This window comes from Cydia strobilella, chromosome 19 (genome assembly GCF_947568885.1).
Source record: "Cydia strobilella chromosome 19, ilCydStro3.1, whole genome shotgun sequence".
Lineage (NCBI taxonomy): Eukaryota > Metazoa > Arthropoda > Insecta > Lepidoptera > Tortricidae > Cydia > Cydia strobilella.
The window spans coordinates 612,010-630,149 of NC_086059.1; the positions used below are offsets into that span (position 1 = coordinate 612,010).

The window sequence follows — 18,140 nt, forward strand, 5'->3', positions numbered from 1 at the left end:
AGATTCCGATCCGAAGATCGCTATTGAACACTAGATGGCTCATAAAAGAGTAGTTTTGCCTCCTTCTTTTTGGTACGGATGGCTAAGGAATGGAATGCGCTCCCGCCATCTGTATTCCATCAATATGACCTCGGTCTCTTTAAAACAAGAGTGAATAGGCTGTTACTGAACCGGTGAGCTCCATCTTAGGCCCTGTCTTCACTTTCCATCGGGTGTGACTAGGGCCAATCGCCGATCAGTTTATAATAAAATAAAATAAAAATTCAGACTGGGTTGAATGAGGGCTACCGCGTTTAATTTCGCCGCTAGATGCGCTAGTGTAGATGGAGGTCTTTAAGAATGTCAAATGCATAAAAGTTTTTTTTTTAACTCCTTATTCATAATTGTGGTAAATCTTTGTCCATCTTCGATTAATCATGGTAAGCAATAGATATAGCTCAATAAATGTTAGTGGTTTAAAAAAAGTGCCTACATAAATATATGCAAAATTAAACAGGTTGAAAAAATGGCACATTTAGACGTTAAAATACCTTTGTGTGTATTAGAACGTATTGATTTTATAAAAACTGTTATATATGTAATATGGGGTAGATATAAGTTTACATGTGCCGACTAGAGGGTGGTTAAACATTTTGTACTTTAGCTTGTCAGTTCCGAAATACACACGATTGAGCTAACGCGGTGTTTCATTGCTGCTCTCGGATATACCCTAAAGACCCTGCCAATATTCCCTAGTTACGTATATAATAATCTGGCGACGAGTCGTGATCGAATCTACGAGTGCACGAACGTGGTTGAGTGATATTTTCATATCTTGTGCGAACAGAATGGCAAAAATGCCGGTTGGCAAGATGGACGCGTTTGATCGGCACAAAGATAATTGGGCGACGTATGTAGACAGGCTGGAGCAGTATTTTATAGTAAATGATGTGCAAGATGACCGCAAAGTACCATTATTAATTACTGCGATGGGAGCAGATAGCTACGATTTATTAGTGACCTTGTGTACTCCGACTAAACCATCAGAAAAAACCTATAATGAACTTGTCAAACTTATGTTAAATCATCTGCAACCGCGACCGAGTGTTTTAGCGGAAAGATATAAGTTTCGTCAACGCAAGCAGTCGAAAAATGAATCGATAGCGGATTTTATTGCGGACTTGCAAAAGCTAACTAAATATTGTGATTTTGGTACGTGGTTGGATGACAGCTTGCGAGATCAATTGGTATGCGGATTGTATAATGAGACTATTCGATTGCGGTTATTTACGGAAAAAGACCTGAAGTTTGCTAAGGCTAAGGGATTGGCAATAGCGATGGAGGCAGCAGAGGTTAATGCGGCAGCGGTAGAAAGTCGAGGTCGGTCATCAGGAAATGACGCCACGGCGCCATGTTTCTCTATAAGCAACGACAAGCATTCAAGTTTCAAGACGCCATTACGGAACACCCGAAGTTATCCGAAACACGACGAACAAACGAAAGTAGTTAGCAACGAAGTTAACCGATGGAGGCCGAACAGACAGCGGCCGAACAATAGTTACCGGGGACCTGTGACGTCGAGATCAGCTGACGGCAACCGCGCGCAATTAGGTCAAGGACAAGGGACGTGCTCGGCGTGTGGAGGTGCGCACGCGGCTCAGACGTGCAAATTTCGACTTTATGTATGCCGTGTTTGTAATCAAGACGGACACTTGAAAAAAATGTGCCCGAGGTTGACAAAAGTTAACTACGTTGAGGATGAGTATTCGGAAGAGGAAACATATGACTTAGAGGTAAATCTTTCCTTTCTTAAAGAAGAGTGTTTCAGTAAATATAAACCGTATTATGTGACCCTCAATGTTAACAATCACGATATTAAGATGGAGATTGACACCGGTAGTGCTATAAGTTGTATTAGTCCAAAAGTTTATGAAAAATATTTTTCTAATTGTGAGCTAAAACCGGGTCATCTAATATTAAGATATTATTCGGGGGAGAAAGTTCGACCGTTAGGTAGACTGAAGCCCCTAATTAAGTATAAGGATCGCTCAATGCCGCTCGATTTGTTTGTTATAGAAGATGGTAAAACTAATTTACTAGGCAGGCAATGGTTAGTTGAGTTAGGAATTATTAGGGGTTTGTTCGAGGCAGAGTCAGACTTGATTAATTATGTAAAAACATCGAAAGATTTTAATCTGTCAAATTTCAGTTCCAGGTTTAAGAATGTGTTCTCGGAGGGCCTGGGGAGGTACAACGGCGGGCTGGTGTCACTGCGAGTGCGGCCGGACGCGCATCCCGTGTTCCTGCGCGCGCGCCCCCTGGCGTACGCGCTGCGCGAGCCGGTGGAGCGCGAGCTGGAGCGGCTGGGGCGCGACGGCGTCATCACGCCCGTCGAGACCTCCGAGTGGGCGACACCTATCGTACCGGTGGTCAAGTCTGACGGAACTATACGCATCTGCGGAGATTACAAGATAAGTCTTAATAAACATTTAGATGTGGACCGTTTTCCTTTGCCTAGGGTCGAGGATTTGTTTACAAAATTGCACGGAGGTCAAAAATTTAGCAAAATTGACCTCTCTCAAGCATATGCGCAATTGGTGCTGGATGATACGGCCAAATACACTGTGATTAATACGCATAAAGGTTTATTTAAATACAACCGGTTGATTTACGGTTTATCCTCGAGTCCAGGCATTTTCCAAAGGATTCTAGAACAGATGTTTACAGATTTGCCGAAAGTGGGTGTGTTCCTAGACGATGTAGTCATTACGGGCGAAAATGACCAGGAACACATAGAAAACCTTTATAAGGTGTTTGAGAGGCTGGAAAAATACGGTTTAAAGATTAAAAAAGATAAATGCTCTTTCCTGGCCAATTCAATTACCTATTTAGGTTATGTAGTTGATAAAGAAGGACTCCACACCTGTCCCAAGAAGGTTAGGGATATTTTAAATGTAACAACGCCTAGTAACGTGTCGGAGTTACGTTCTTTTCTGGGTATGGCGATGTATTATGCGAAATTTGTGAGAAATATCAGCACAATACTGACACCCCTTTATGAGTTATTAAAAAAACATGTTAAATTTGAGTGGTCTCATTCTTGTCAGGAGGCTTTTAATAAGGTCAAACGACTGTTGGCTTCCAGTGAGGTGCTGGCCCACTACTCGCCAGACCTCCCACTGATTTTGACGACAGATGCGAGCAGCGTGGGCGTGGCCGCCGTGATATCGCATGCATGGCCGGACGGCACGGAGCGCCCCATAGCCTACGCTTCGAGAGTATTAAACAGCGCGGAGAAGGCATACTCACAGATAGAACGAGAGGGACTTGCCATTATTTATGGAGTAAAGAAATTCCACCAATACTTGTACGGCCGCAGATTCGTTTTGAGGACCGATCACAAGCCGTTGGTGACGATCTTCGGAGACAAAGCCGGGATACCAGTGATGGCGGCCAGCCGCATGCAAAGATGGGCAATTATTTTAGGAGGCTACCAATATGATATTGAGTATGTGCACACGACTAAAAATGGAGCTGACGCCCTCTCCCGGCTGCCGCCGCACAGACCCGATAGTAAGCAGACCACTGAGGAAATAACGTACCTGAATTTTGTACAAAACTTTTTACCCATTAACAGCCAGGACGTCCAGAAAGCGACGGAGAAAAATGTTATTTTAAGGCAAGTGCTTGCATGCATTAGAGGAGGGTGGCCAGCATCTTGTACTAGCGAAGAATTAAAACCATTTTTCTCCAGAAGGCAGGAACTGTATGTCGAAGGTGGCTGTGTAATGTGGGGTTATCGCATGGTCATTCCTGAAAACTTAAGAGCCAATATTTTAAAGGAATTACACAGCAGTCACCAAGGTATGGTCAAGATGAAGAGTGTGGCTCGTAGTTTCGTTTGGTGGCCGAATATTGATCGTGATATAGAAGCGATGAGCCGAAACTGCGCTATTTGCGCTGTGGAGGCTTCTGCACCACCCCGAGTTAAATCTCAACCCTGGCCATACCACTTGGAGCCCTGGAGTAGGCTTCATGTAGACTTTCTGGGACCTTATGAAGGTAGGACTTTTTTTATTTTGATTGACTCAACTACCAAATGGATCGAGGCTTTCCTAATGACCAGGACAACAGCAAAGGCAGTAATAAAGGTGTTACGAGAGACTTTCGCGAGGTTCGGACTGCCAAAGGAGGTCGTGTCAGATAACGGACCGCCATTCACAAGTCAAGAGATGGATGAATTTATGAGATTAAATGGAATAACACATACATTTACAGCACCATACCACCCATCGTCGAACGGGGCCGCAGAATGTGCAGTGAAGTTGTGTAAAAGAGCTATAAAAAAAGCTATAAGAGAAAATCAGGACATAGAGGAAACATTGCAAACTTTCTTACTGAATTACCGTAACTGTGAGCAAGGTACTACGGGAGAATCTCCAGCGATGTTACTACAGAAACGACCGCTTCGTTCTAGATTGGACCAATTAAAGCCTACCAGCACAGTAGAAAAGAGAGTACATCGCTCTCAACAGAAGCAGATCACATCAACACGGGGTATTCTACCTAATCAAATGGACGAAGGGGACCCAGTATGGATACAAGAATTTAACGCGAGGGATAAGTGGGTACAGGGAACAGTATCAAAAGTAACGGGTTCTCGTAATTACGTAGTGACAAAGGAAAATGGTACCACATGTAGTAGACACTTAGATCAATTAAAGTCGCGAATAGTGTACTGTTTGCCAAGCTCGATTTCGTCAGATAGCACCCCGCAGGTGTCACCCGACCGCGCGTCGGTTTCGCCGCCGCGCTCCCCGGCCGCGCCCGCGCCCGCTCCCGCTCCCGCGGGGTCCGCGCCGCTAGCGCCACCGGCCGATCTCGCTTTGACACTAGCTCCGGCCCCAGAATTGAAACGCATGAGGAAACCACCTATGCGTTATGGTTTCGAAATAGATTAAATTAACTCTGTTAATAGGCATTTCATGTTATTATTGTATACTTACTTTGTTTTTCTTTATATACCTAGCTAGTAGAAAGAGTAGACAAACTTATTATGTTAAATGTATTATGGCTCTTAGGTAGTTACCGCTCTTAACTACATTGTTTAAATAAGTTAATTGTTACCGCTAATATTTAAGATTGGTAGGATAAATTAAGAAGGGGGGTGTTATATATGTAATATGGGGTAGATATAAGTTTACATGTGCCGACTAGAGGGTGGTTAAACATTTTGTACTTTAGCTTGTCAGTTCCGAAATACACACGATTGAGCTAACGCGGTGTTTCATTGCTGCTCTCGGATATACCCTAAAGACCCTGCCAATATTCCCTAGTTACGTATATAATAGCATAGAAGGATTTTGAGATCTGTTTTTCTGGACCTACATCTACGGTGGCGCCAACTGGTAAGCACAAAAACGGTAGCCCTCATTGAGACACATGTCAGGTATGATACGTCAGACGTCTGGGCTACGGCATCCCTTCACGTCAGTCAACGTCACGCCGCATTACTGCCAGCATACAATATACCGTTGCGCTTTTGTGATTGTGAAATCGATATACCTTAGAGTATAAATGTACTTTCAAATCAGGTTGGACGTTTAGTTTAAAACTTTATTGTAATTCGGCACCAAATATATTCAGTAGTACAGAGCTACAGAGTACAGGTATATAGACCGCTTATCATTTACATCCTCTGCTGCTGCCACTCCTATCAGTAGAAGCAATTCTTAAAGTCGTATCAAAACAAGACATCCGTCACAATACAGGATCTATTGAGATGACATCTAAGCTTCGATAGCATTTGAGCTTCTAGCCTAGCCCGATCTAGAACATCCTATGTCCAATAGGACATCGCACGGTCCTATACCTTATTCTCCTGAGTTACTGTGAGTGAAAAGTACCGATTTTATATGTTACTTTAGCGACTGCATACATTTAATTCACGGAATGTTTTGACGCATTTGCTTAAGCTTTGTGAGAGAAAATATTTATATTGAAAGCTTTTCTAAGAAAATTACTCGTATTAAAACTGATGTTGCTTTTGATTTTGTTCATAAGTATTTACTATAGTAATTTAATGGGCGGTATTTCATATTTATTAAATGTCGCCCCCTGTAACTCTTGAATGAGCAGAGCTGTACAAAAAGAAAAAAAAAATAATTATGACTATTATCCACGAAAATTGTTTTGAATATTATCGGTTGAGCTCTTATTTAGTTTTTTTTTTTTAAATAAAAAGTCGTAAGTGGAGATATGCCGTTTTGCTTGTATGGCATTTTTCTTATATGGGACCACTATGGGACGGTAAGGAACCCTCCATTATGCATGGTTCCACATACACTTGGCAAAAAATGAATGAAAACAGTTTCATGCCTATTCCTTTAATAACAAAACTTCCGTGAGACACAGACATATTAACCACACATACACATACACACATACATATACACTTGGACCCGGGTATGTCCTTAACCTACGTCCAAAAGAGAGGTATGGGCACTGTAAATGACATCTCGCTTTGTGTGGTAGGGCACAGGACAGCGGATGTTATTCCAGATCTAGAGCAGAGCCCAACTGGGGAGGTACCTCCACCTTACAGAAAACCGCAGCAACAAAAGTACAAAAGTACAAAAACGGCAACGCACATGTAACTGCTCTGGAGTTGCAGGCGTACATAGGCTACGGAGACTGCTTAACATCAGGCGGGCCGTATGCTTGTTTGCCACCGACGTAGTATAAAAAAAAACACATACACATATTATTATTAGACAGTGTGGACGAACCATTGGCGAATGACGTAGTGAGTGTTGTGTGCAACCCATAATGTGACAATAATGCCGTAAATGAGGGTAGTTTCTCGCCCCATGCCGCCACCGGCGCCCGCGCCGAGTCATCGGGTACGGAGGGATGCGGCCCGCATAGCAGTCAACGCAAGCTCCTGATGACAGGAGTGAAACATGTCCAGCGTTTTTCGACTTAAAATACGCGAGTGACCCATTATTAATATAATTTAATCTACAAAAATAAGATTAAAAATTAGAATCTCTCCTTTAAATCCATAGCAAACCGCATAATACAGGGTGGGCCAGTGATAAATTCTCTTTTCGTATTGACGTCTTCCGTTAAAATGCATTTATCATTGGCCCACCCTGTATATGAAATGCGGCATGCCCGTTTGATGTTTTGATGAAACGTGCCGATGGATGCTGCAGGTGTGCAGAGGCAAATGCGGGAAGTGTTCCACTGCATACTGAACAGGGCGAAAATTCTACTTGTTACAAGAGGAAAAGCTCAGAGATCTTTGAAACAACTGGGGTACTTAGGACAAAGATCTTTGTTTTTTTATTATTATAAATTACCTATTCTTTTCTCTTCTATTCTATACCACGCGTTACTTTAACCGCACAGTGCGTGACCATTTAGGTTCAAGGGTTTGAGGATGAACAGCCTGCTGTTTTTAAGCGGTACAATGATATTAGAAAATGGAATGTTATTCATATTTGGCACAATACTGTGTGATATAAAAAAACTGGTCAAGTTCGAGTCGGACTCGCGCACTAAGGGTTCCGTACCATTACGCAAAAAATGGCAAAAAAAAACACGTTTGTTCTATGGGAGCCCCATTTAAATATTTATTTTATTCTGTGAAACTGTGCATCATCTGTGAAAATGTCAACTGTCTAACTATCACGGTTCGTGAGATACAGCCTGGTGACAGACGGACGGATAGACAGAGCGGAGTCTTAGTAATAGGGTCCCGTTTACCCTTTGGGTACGAAACTCTAAAAAATCATAAAAATATATACGTCATGGAACGGGTATTCAGGGTTTTCACGGGTCGGCAACGCATAAGTGGCTCCTTCAATGTTACTTATCCACGATGGTGACCGATTCCCATCATCAGGCGGCTCGTCTGCTCGTTGGCAGTTGACATCACACAAAAAAAACCGGCCAGGTGCGAGTCGGACTCGCCCACCGAGGGTTCCGTACAAAATAACTTTTTTAACAAAACAACGGGAAGTACCCATTTTGATTCCCTTAATAACGTCGAAATATATACGTTTTTTGCGGCATAAACGACCGTATCTTTTTTTACGTAAACTTAAAAGTTTGATATTTTTTTCACAGCTTCAAAGGACCGTCGACTGTAGTTTCACCTTTACGCGTTCCCATGATAAAGGGACTTGACAGACAGACGGACAGACGGACGGACAACAAAGTGATCCTAATAAGCTTCTTTTAAGGTAGGTACGGAACCCTAAAAATAAAAAAGTATCACCGGTTGTGTAACCCACACCACAGCTCCAAGAAGGTACCGGCGCAAGAAACTCATTTTCATCAAAACGGTACACAATATGAAAAATCCACCAAATTTTAAAAATAAGTATGATACTTAAACTCAAAGGTGGTGCAGAGTTGCAGACAGACAAATACTGACTACCCAGTCCCAAGTCCTCACATCACAAACACATACTCATACACATTTACTTTCGCGATTCACATGAAGTTTCTCAACGAATCGTATAAATTTTCGTTTTTAAGTTTTATTACTGAATCGTGCGGAGAATTGCTGCCTATGTAATACCCAGGCTTGTTTAAAACGGGCTGATAATTAAAATAAATTTTAGTTTAAAATAAGAAAATTTAAACTTAATGAAACAAATATTCCAAAGTCTTAAGTTATGTAGAGTAAGAAATACCGCACAGTAAAGTTTCGTGACCGTACTCTCTTGTCAACCTCAGTTTTTGCGTACCACAAACCACAAGGACTTATTTCACACTGGATGTTCCGTATTTTATAACATGGCAAACATGCACGGTGCAGTCGTTTCGGGCAGGCTGCGGGTGCCTAGTTGTTGCGTAATAAGCCGGTTTGCGCGCGTACTTTGTTTGATTTCAGTTTCACGTTAGAGGCTTAGTTGGTGTGAGGTGACGCTGACATACTCCACCGACTCGCTGCCACTTAGGTTGAATGAGCAGAGCCATGCGAGCTTACAGTGCTATTTTGTATCAACATCGCCTCCCCCTTGTAGTCTCCTCTTCCTAGTCCTTGATGCAGGATCTGCTGACTGGAGTTACCCCAAGTATCAGTATCAGTATGGCAAACATGCACTCTTTATTTTACACTTTTGTTACTGAATTTTTTTACTGCACCCTATACCCGAAGCCAATATTTTATCTTTCGTTTAAGATCAAGATTCATGATCGAAAGTCAGTGACGATTTATTATTTATTCATGACTCATGTACTGTGTCGTGTGTAAATATTATGTTAAGTGGTTATACCATGAGTTTTCATTTAAACTACACTACGGGACATCCAGCTTAATTAAAGGTCCATGGCGTACAAAAACATATTTCGTTTGTTTTCCCGCATTTTCCACGACAAATGATTCAGCGGCGATATTGGATCCGCCATTTCAATATTCTGTCCGCATACAGCGGGACTTTTAAGGGCCTTTTTACTTTTATCTCTGTTATCTGGCTTTACATTTTAGACGTAATTGTTGACTTGAGAAACAATTTACCTATTCGTGATCGTAATTTTATTGGGCATTTATTTTCGATATTATGACCTCTTTACCCTAGTGAACTAGAGTGACTGCCTACGAAGCTTGTAACTAGCTAGAGCGGTAGAAAATAAAACTAGATTCTTATAGTAAACAATATAATAGCAAAAATATGTACAATAAATTAACCTTTTGGACGCCAATGACGGATATATCGGCACCGCAGGTCCAACGCCAAAGACGGATTAATCGGTCACATACCACAGAGCAACATAGACCTACGTGCGTGTGCATAAAGTATAATTTCAGTTTTGACCCTTCGGTGACGTGGCGTCCGAGTGACAGCTTTTGTGTTTGACACGGCGTCGAAAAGGTTAAACTAATTTCTGTCAGTACACTGGTCTTACCCAATAAAATATCGTCACTGGCCTTAACGTTTCCTAATTCCAATCTTCGTTGAGCCGAACGATGAATTCCGGCAGCGGGTGCTACTGCGGGCTACGCGGGCTCACCACGCGTAAGCAGATAAAAACTTCAGCAGGAAATACCAAGAAAATAAGTAGCTTCAATCATGCGTCTTCAGTTTAAAGCCAGAAGAAAGTGCTGCACAATCGTGCGTTCTTAGATTTCGGTTCGGAACCCAACCCAAGACTCATTCAGATACAACCAGTGACGTACAAATAAGACTTGGATTAGGTATAATTTAAACATAAACAGTAACTTAATACTATAGGTATATATGGAATTATACAAATTTTACCCGCAATTAGACGCAGCTCTCGTTATAACTTTTAACACAAATCTTATGCATTCATCATCATGTCAGCCGATAGACGTCCACTGCTGGACATAGGCCTCCCCCAAGGCTCGCCACTCCGACCGATCCTGTGCCGCTCGCAACCACCGAATTCCCGCGACCTTCACCAGGTCGTCGCTCCATCTCGTTGGAGGCCTACCGGCAGTTCGTCTTCCGGTACGCGGACGCCACTCCAGAACCTTCCGGCCCCACCGGCCATCAGTTCTGCGAGCAATGTGCCCCGCCCACTGCCACTTAAGGTTTGCAATTCTGCGAGCTATGTCGGTGACCCTAGTTCTACTGCGGATATCATCATTTCTGACTCTATCACGCAGAGAAACCCCGAGCATAGCTCTCTCCATTGCCCTTTGCGTGACCTTGAGCCTTCTTATGAGGCCCATCGTTAGCACCTTATGCATTGAGTCACATTAAATAAATAAAATCATGATGAGAAAAAACAAAAGACGGGCGAATGGCTGGGTTTTTCTTTTTCAACCGGTCAGTGCGCGCGGTGGCTGCACTATGCAGGTTTGCCATGTTACAAGCTGAAGGTATTGGGTTCGAATTAAAGATATTTTCTATATATTTATATTATAATTATAATGGTCTAATACTAGAAGTTAGTAGGTAAAAGAGACTATTAGGTATATAAAATGATTTGTGTAAGATTTTCCCATAATGATTTATTTATTAGCGCACGCGACTTTGCGTGGAATGATGATGATTGTTAAAAACGATCCCATATCCTTGGACCTAAAACTATTTACATACCAAATTTCATCTGAATCGGTTCAGTGGTTAAAGCGTGATGAGGCTGCAGACAGACAGACTTACGAATTTATAATATTAGTAAGGATTTTTCGTAATTTTACTTAAGTATACACACGTAATAACAATAACCTACTGTACATTTTATCGCATCCTATTTCGTACGTAGTTTCTTGCTGGTCTTGCATTTTCCCTGCATCTTGCCAGCAATGTTATCACGTACAGAGTTTCCCGCGCACGTGGACAATGTACACAAACGAGCGATTTACAAGAATGTCCTGCCAGAATAGATTTTTGTAAAGTACTCCATCTTCAAGTCGGCGCCATCCATCGACTGGATAGAAATGGCATTGGCGAGAGAATTGACTTAAAATAAGTTTTTGGCAAAAAAATCATTATTGGTACAAGCTTTTATAGCTGAGTGTACTTTTCTTTCCACAGGCAACTAATACTCATCGAGACAAATACAGAGTAGTTGCGCCCAAAGTTTGAGCATAGACCATGGATTCCTGAAGTCCGGAGATAGGTTACTGTCTTAAGTTCTTCTATTTTGGCTCAGTTTGTAAGAAACACGTGATATTCTCGTGTTGCACCGACAAAATACACAGGGAACCCGCATATTTATAGGAAAAAATGTCAGTCCTGAAAGGATTTTATAATAATTATGTTCAATATGTTCCGAGCCATGGTAAAAAAAAACGATTATCCCCGACTACTATTTGTCTGTCTGTCTGTAACCTCTTTACTCTGAAACCACCGAACCCAAGAAATATGATATGAAGATCAAAAAGGTCATTTTATCGATACTCTGTTACTCACCCCTATCGCACCTGTCACCGTGGTGAAATAGGGGCCTGATATCAGTGTACTCGTACGTTCGAATAGCCCCACACTTACCTAGAACACCCCTCTTTTTAGGTCGGGAATTAAAAAGCCACAGAGCTGCAGAGCTAAGAACCAGAATGACAAATTTACAGCCCCGAGTGTATGCGGCGCTCCGCCTCTGCCAGTTGCTTTTTAAATATTTCACAGCCGGCTTTTTAGAGATGTGCCGTTGCTAGAAATCGTACGAGTTTTCTTGGGAATATTGCCACCTATAGAAATGTGAACTTGGCATTTTTTTACCCATTTAATCAAGGTGAAGACAAATATTGCATTAAAACACTAAGTACAAGTACAATACTTAATGATGCCACATCAATGTAACTACAACAAAATATTTACAACCTATTTTATTTACCGAAGAATTTTAGGAATGGTTAACAAGCTTCGGACATTTCTCTCAAGTCATAATTCCAGCAAAATAAACAACCATTTCTGAAAATGTCTAGCTAAACTTCCCAGATGCAAAAACTGAATGCTATCCAAAAAGTGTTTGCATTCACCTTATCCATATTCCTCTCAATATTACAATTTTCTGTGGACATTCAAAAGTTAACGATAGGATACATTTTTCTAAGACTTTCATTATACAAATTTGAAGAAGTAGAAGGTTTTAACATGCTTATACTCGTAAGGATAAAGTTCGAAAATTAGGCTTTTTAAGTCCTTTTATTTTATGATGTTAACAGGAAAGTTGCATAAACTTAATTTATTCTAAAAAGTTTATGATCCGATTACTGGCAACGTTAAGCAATATTTCCCAGACACCGTAATAAATAGGAAATTTTAAAAACTGAATGCTATGAAAAAGTGTTTGCTTTTTAGCCATGTTTCTCGCATTACTAGGTACTTATTAAGTTATTACTTAACTGGCAACGTAAGGCAATATTTCCCAAAGACGGCCCATCTCTACAACCTCGGCATGAATATTCCGCGGGCGACTCATAAATAAACCGTTAAATGCGTATTCAGAAGGCATTTAGCGATAAATAAACAACAGAATTAATTATTAAGAGATTTTTTTCTACAGGTAGCCATTTTTTAAGTGTCCCGTAGTTTAAGTTAGCTTTTCGCATTTTTGAGGCTTAGGGAAAATGGGAGTATTAGTGCTGTATTTAACTTTTCAATGGATATTTACAAGTCGATTTAAGGGATGAATAAAGTAGCGTAATTGTTGAGATTCTTTTAGCTTATTTATTATTGTTTAGTGTGAAATAAAATCACATTACCATTAATAAAGGTACCGTTCCAATTCAGACTATGGTTGAAATGATTGCGAACTGCTTTGCTGCCACACATGTCACAAAGTAGCTGCCCGGATTTGTGACATTTGCGGCATCAATACAGTCGGCAGTAATGTCGCATGCATTACTGCAGCAGTAATGCTGGTGAAGACTTAATCCGAACGGTATCTTAAGTCGTATCGTAAGTATTGGTCATACATTGTTATTTCAAAGAGAGCTACGACGGAGCAAAGGTTAGTCTTGTAAGTACAACGCTCTAATTTCATTTATTCACAATAGGGTATTTGTTTTTTTTATTAATGGTAGCAGTCGATCAGGTTTGTTTTGAGGATCAAATATCTGTATGGGATCCATTACCTTAAAGCCATACAAGAGTCACGAATTATGGTCAAAGCCTGGCACCCGCACTTTACTAACGAAACGCTTCTGACAAAATGGCAATACATCGTGACGTCACCATGTAACGTCGCTATTGCTTAGGAGCCGTTTCGATGTATGGAAAACAAGAAAATTGCGATTTTGTCGGCGAAATATTGCGTTTATGTATATTGTTGCTGCACATTTTTTTTATAAAATGTAATGAATCGAATGGTACCATTATTATTTTTACTATATGGAAGTAAAATTTTTTTTTTTAAGGCCGTTCCATCGGTTTGCCGCTGTCACTATCACATTTCGCAAGAAAGAACGGGAAAGATCATGCGCGCCAAGTGTCAATTTTGACCGAATTTTGTCGATTTTTATTTATTTTAAAAACGTTACCTTACAATATCGGAATTCGAAAGCTATGAAATTATTATTTAAGTTAAGATTGTTTTTTCTTCTTTTTTTGTTTATAGTATCACATGCTAAATAACCGAGTAAAGTTGGATTAAAAGTCCGAGTTAGAGGTTACTTTGGGAATTAATTGTATCGAGCGAAGTGTCATAATTCGTGTATCGGAAGCTATGATATTAAAGATAATATAGTCAAGAATTACATATATTTTTTCCACGTCTACAAATATCAACGCCTCTTAGAAAAACATGATCATATAAGGAGATTTTTCGCCTTCTGGCTCAGGGAACCGAATTAAACTGAAGTCTTGTATTTTTTAATAATTCTCATATATTTTTTAAGTTTCCACTGTATTGTGATATGCTCATTTTAAATATTCTATCTATATTTAACTAGATTTAGTTACTAAATTCGACATGTGTCAACGAAAACTAGTACCATCATCATCATCATCATATCAGCCTTTTATCGCCCACTGCTGAGCATAGGCCTCTCTTCGAGTACGCCACTTATGCCAGTCCTGAGCCAATCTCATCCAGAAGTGACCCGCAGTCTTCCGAATGTCGTCCACCCAAAGAGCCAACGGACGCCAGGCACTCCTTTCGTTTGAAAGCGGCCACCATTCCGTTAACATTTTGGCCCACCTGCCATCACTGTCTGGCAACATGTCCCGCCCAGCTCCATTTAAGTTTGGTAATGACGTATCCGACGTCTTGCACTTTGGTGCGGCGTCGGACCTCGACATTCCTCACTCGGTCTTGAAGTTTGATGCCGAGCATGGCGCGCTGCATGGCTCTCTGTGCCACTCGGATTTAAACCAACTTACCCCCAAAAACTGGTACCAGACATAGATACACACACATACACACAGATACACGTTGATGCAAGCGTTGATGTTCATGTTAAATTCCATGTTATTCCAGAATATATATGAGAGCGAAACTTCTATTATACGGCGGCGGCTAGGTTCGAGTGACTTAAGTAAGTTTTATACCTATTCCTACATACCTTCCTACCTCACCTACAGAACATTAATATAATATGTTAGCATGCAACTCTATCGTCATGTATTTCCATTAAAGTTCACGTTAGTACACCAGTTCAGAATTCCATTTAAATTTGTCCAACACGTTGAAATACGAGCGGAGAGCTAATGGACTCCAATAACCTAATGCGTGTTCGACATGCACTCCATTCTGGCTCCTATGCCTAAAGCTTAAGTTCCAAAGTTGTAATATGGTTTTTGGTTTCGATAATTGCATCGTATTTCGTCAAAGCGAATATTAAAGGTTCTCATTACCTTAAATAAAACTATGAAAACGGATTATATCGCGTATATTGAATTTATAATAATTCCGACGTTTCGAACCCTTTACAGCGTTCGTGGTCAACGGGTGACTGAGGAAAAATTACAAAGTGCAAAAATACCCACATACTAAAAATAATGAACCATCATAGACTATAAACTCATTCATAGTTTCTATAGCTAGCTTTCATGAGTAACTATCGCGGTAACCGAAGACAATATTATGTTCTCATTAAAGTTAAATAAAAGGATTTATTACCTAGTCATTATTCTCTGTCAGTGTTCGGTGAATTAATTTCATATAAATTTGGATAAAGGAAAATCCCGGAAAATGAAAGTAGAATACATAATGATTAAAGTTCAGGTAAGGTGGGCTGATGCCGATATATCAACTTTTAGAATTTAATTTTGCACCCGCTGTATAATTTTTTCTGTTTGCGGATTTTGTACTTTTGTGCAATTAAGTTTAAATAAATTATACGTAATTACATACGTCAAATCTCTGCAGGTTAAAAATCAACTCTAAAGTTATTTATGACATACTTACTTACTGCTGTGGCGCGACGACCCGAAGTGGATCTTGGCCTCCGACGCCAAAGACCGCCATGCTACTCTGTCCAAAGCCGTTTCTGTCCAGTCGACGGACATAATACTCGTAATGGGGGGCAACTGTTACTCGCGTCCTCAGGATTTACCTACCACAGCCCTGCACGTGTCCCCTGGGTGGTGCTAAAGAGTGATAAACTACGAGGCGAAATAAACTTTCTACTAAAATAATTGTTCTGGAAGCGAAATTCACATGGCAAGAAGTGCTGTTCCCAAAGGCCCTTCCCAGGGCCTTTCGACTAGAGATGTCGGACCTTCAGTCCGCATCATGCAAATTAATATTGAAGGCATAAGTTCAGCCAAAAGCGACTACTTGCAAAGGCTTTTTCATTTCTCATGCTCTGAAAGAGTCATTGTTGTTCTAAAAGGTGCGCAGAAAATGATACGTGTCTGCACTAGAGCATTTCACGTTCGAAGTACGATTTTTTTAATTTTGTTACGATACGCAATTGAAATTTGAGTTTAAATGGATTTGTTATAAAATTTCCATTTTGATGTTTGACTCTCCATTCCATAAATAACGATACTTTTGCCTGAATTGTTAATTGAAAGTACCCTCAAGAAATACTATAAAAATGTATACTTAGCCATGTTTTTAACAAAATACATGCATTTTACTTTTCTCGTATTCGAAATGAAAAGTAGAGTGTTTAACTCGGGTGAAAGGCATCATTTCTGCCTCGGACTATTGGCGCTCTCACTGCGTTCGAGCGCCAAAACACCTCAGCAGAAATGAGTGCTTTTCATCCCTTGGTTAACAATCTACTATTGCACGAGAAAAACATCGACGTGGTCAACATTCAGGAAACTCACACGAATGATACTCGTAATATATTTGTTTAATTATCTAGTGACATAAATAGTCGTTGTCATTGCAATATACCTACTCGAATTTGTTTTAAAAAAATGTAAAATGCCGTATTGTTTTAATGGACGAAGATTGAAGTTGACCACTTGACCAGCGTTAATTATAAACTAAACTATTGCAGTCAGCTGCTACTGGTACCAGTGAGTTAATACGTGTATGAGGTTCCAAAGCGCTTCGACGTCCATTGTGCAAGCTGATTGATCTGTCACAAACAATTTGCAATTGAATCTGTTTGGAGAGCTCACACCTCGCGCAAAATCGAGTTAATCGACGATACATATAGCGAATTAGCTAGCTGTGTTATTTAACTGCAGCACGACAATAGTAAATTCCTTTAGCTAGTACGAATAGGACGGTCACGCCACAGAATAAATAATAGTACTACCGTACAGAGAGGAATTAAAACTTCGTACAAAACCGGAGTTTGACAGCGGTTCAGGGTCGAAACATGATGTCCCTTTCTAATATATAGCACTATCAATTTCGGCTATGTAGGGTTGTCAAAATTCAGGTTATTATCTTATCTGTGCACGCAAAGGAACGTCAAGTTGTGCCAACCCTAATAATTGCTCGGAGCAATGCTGAGCCGAACGGAGCCGAGTTTGCCCGAAGCTAGAAGTTTCGCACCCCTGGTCGCGCTTTGGAAAGTGACTACTATAACCAGAAACGTTACTTTTGACACTGACCAATCATATCCATAATAAATCTGGATCAGTTTCTTCTCATTAGGTAAAATCATAATACCAGTAGGCAGGTACGCCTCCGCCGTGTCACGTTGACATCAAATATGCAAGCTGATTGATGCCGTGCCGGACGCCGGACGACGGACACATTCACAAACAATTTACCTACTAGTAAATCTGTTTGCGGAGCTCATACCTCTGGCACTATCTGGTTACACCACAATTTACACAATTATATAATAACTCATTTATCGCGACGAACTTGTACAAGAAAACTAAGTAAGCACGTTATTGGTAAGCGATAGGAATAGTTAACGAAGACTCACGGGATAGATTTACAATTTACATGGCGGTCAACTGACTCTCATACGGTGCGAACGCTATGTACAGTCGCCATCAGATATATCGGAGGTGGTCACAATATCTGAACACGCACTCTAACGCCTTGATAATAGAGGCGTGTTCAGATATTTGTGAGAGTCTTGGCCGCTCCGATATATCTGATGGCGACTGTACTGTCTTAAATTGGCTTTGCGATTACTTGGCTTATGCTGTCTGAGCACCTATAGCATTTATCCCATGTTACTACTTTTTTGTAGCACACAATAACATATAAAAAGTCTCGTACCTACAACACTACAAGATAATCTGCAGTGTAACATGCCAAGTATTGTTTGACAAAATTTAATATCTTAAACTACTACAAAGGAACCATAA

The 18,140-nt window shown here is 40.6% G+C and overlaps 1 protein-coding gene across 1 annotated transcript; it reads left to right on the top strand.

Annotated features, from left to right (window-relative positions):
• Positions 1-623: 623 nt before the first annotated feature.
• On the top strand, positions 624-2,322 carry LOC134750286 (uncharacterized). Its single transcript, XM_063685447.1, has 2 exons — positions 624-1,772; positions 2,189-2,322. Exons 1-2 carry the CDS (start codon positions 828-830, stop codon positions 2,198-2,200), a joined length of 957 nt encoding a protein of 318 aa, XP_063541517.1. The 5' UTR covers positions 624-827; the 3' UTR covers positions 2,201-2,322.
• Positions 2,323-18,140: the final 15,818 nt, after the last annotated feature.

Bases quoted from the DNA above. Each gene is read 5' to 3' on its own strand.
- LOC134750286 (XM_063685447.1), top strand. From the start codon at position 828: ATGGCAAAAATGCCGGTTGGCAAGATGGACGCGTTTGATCGGCACAAA.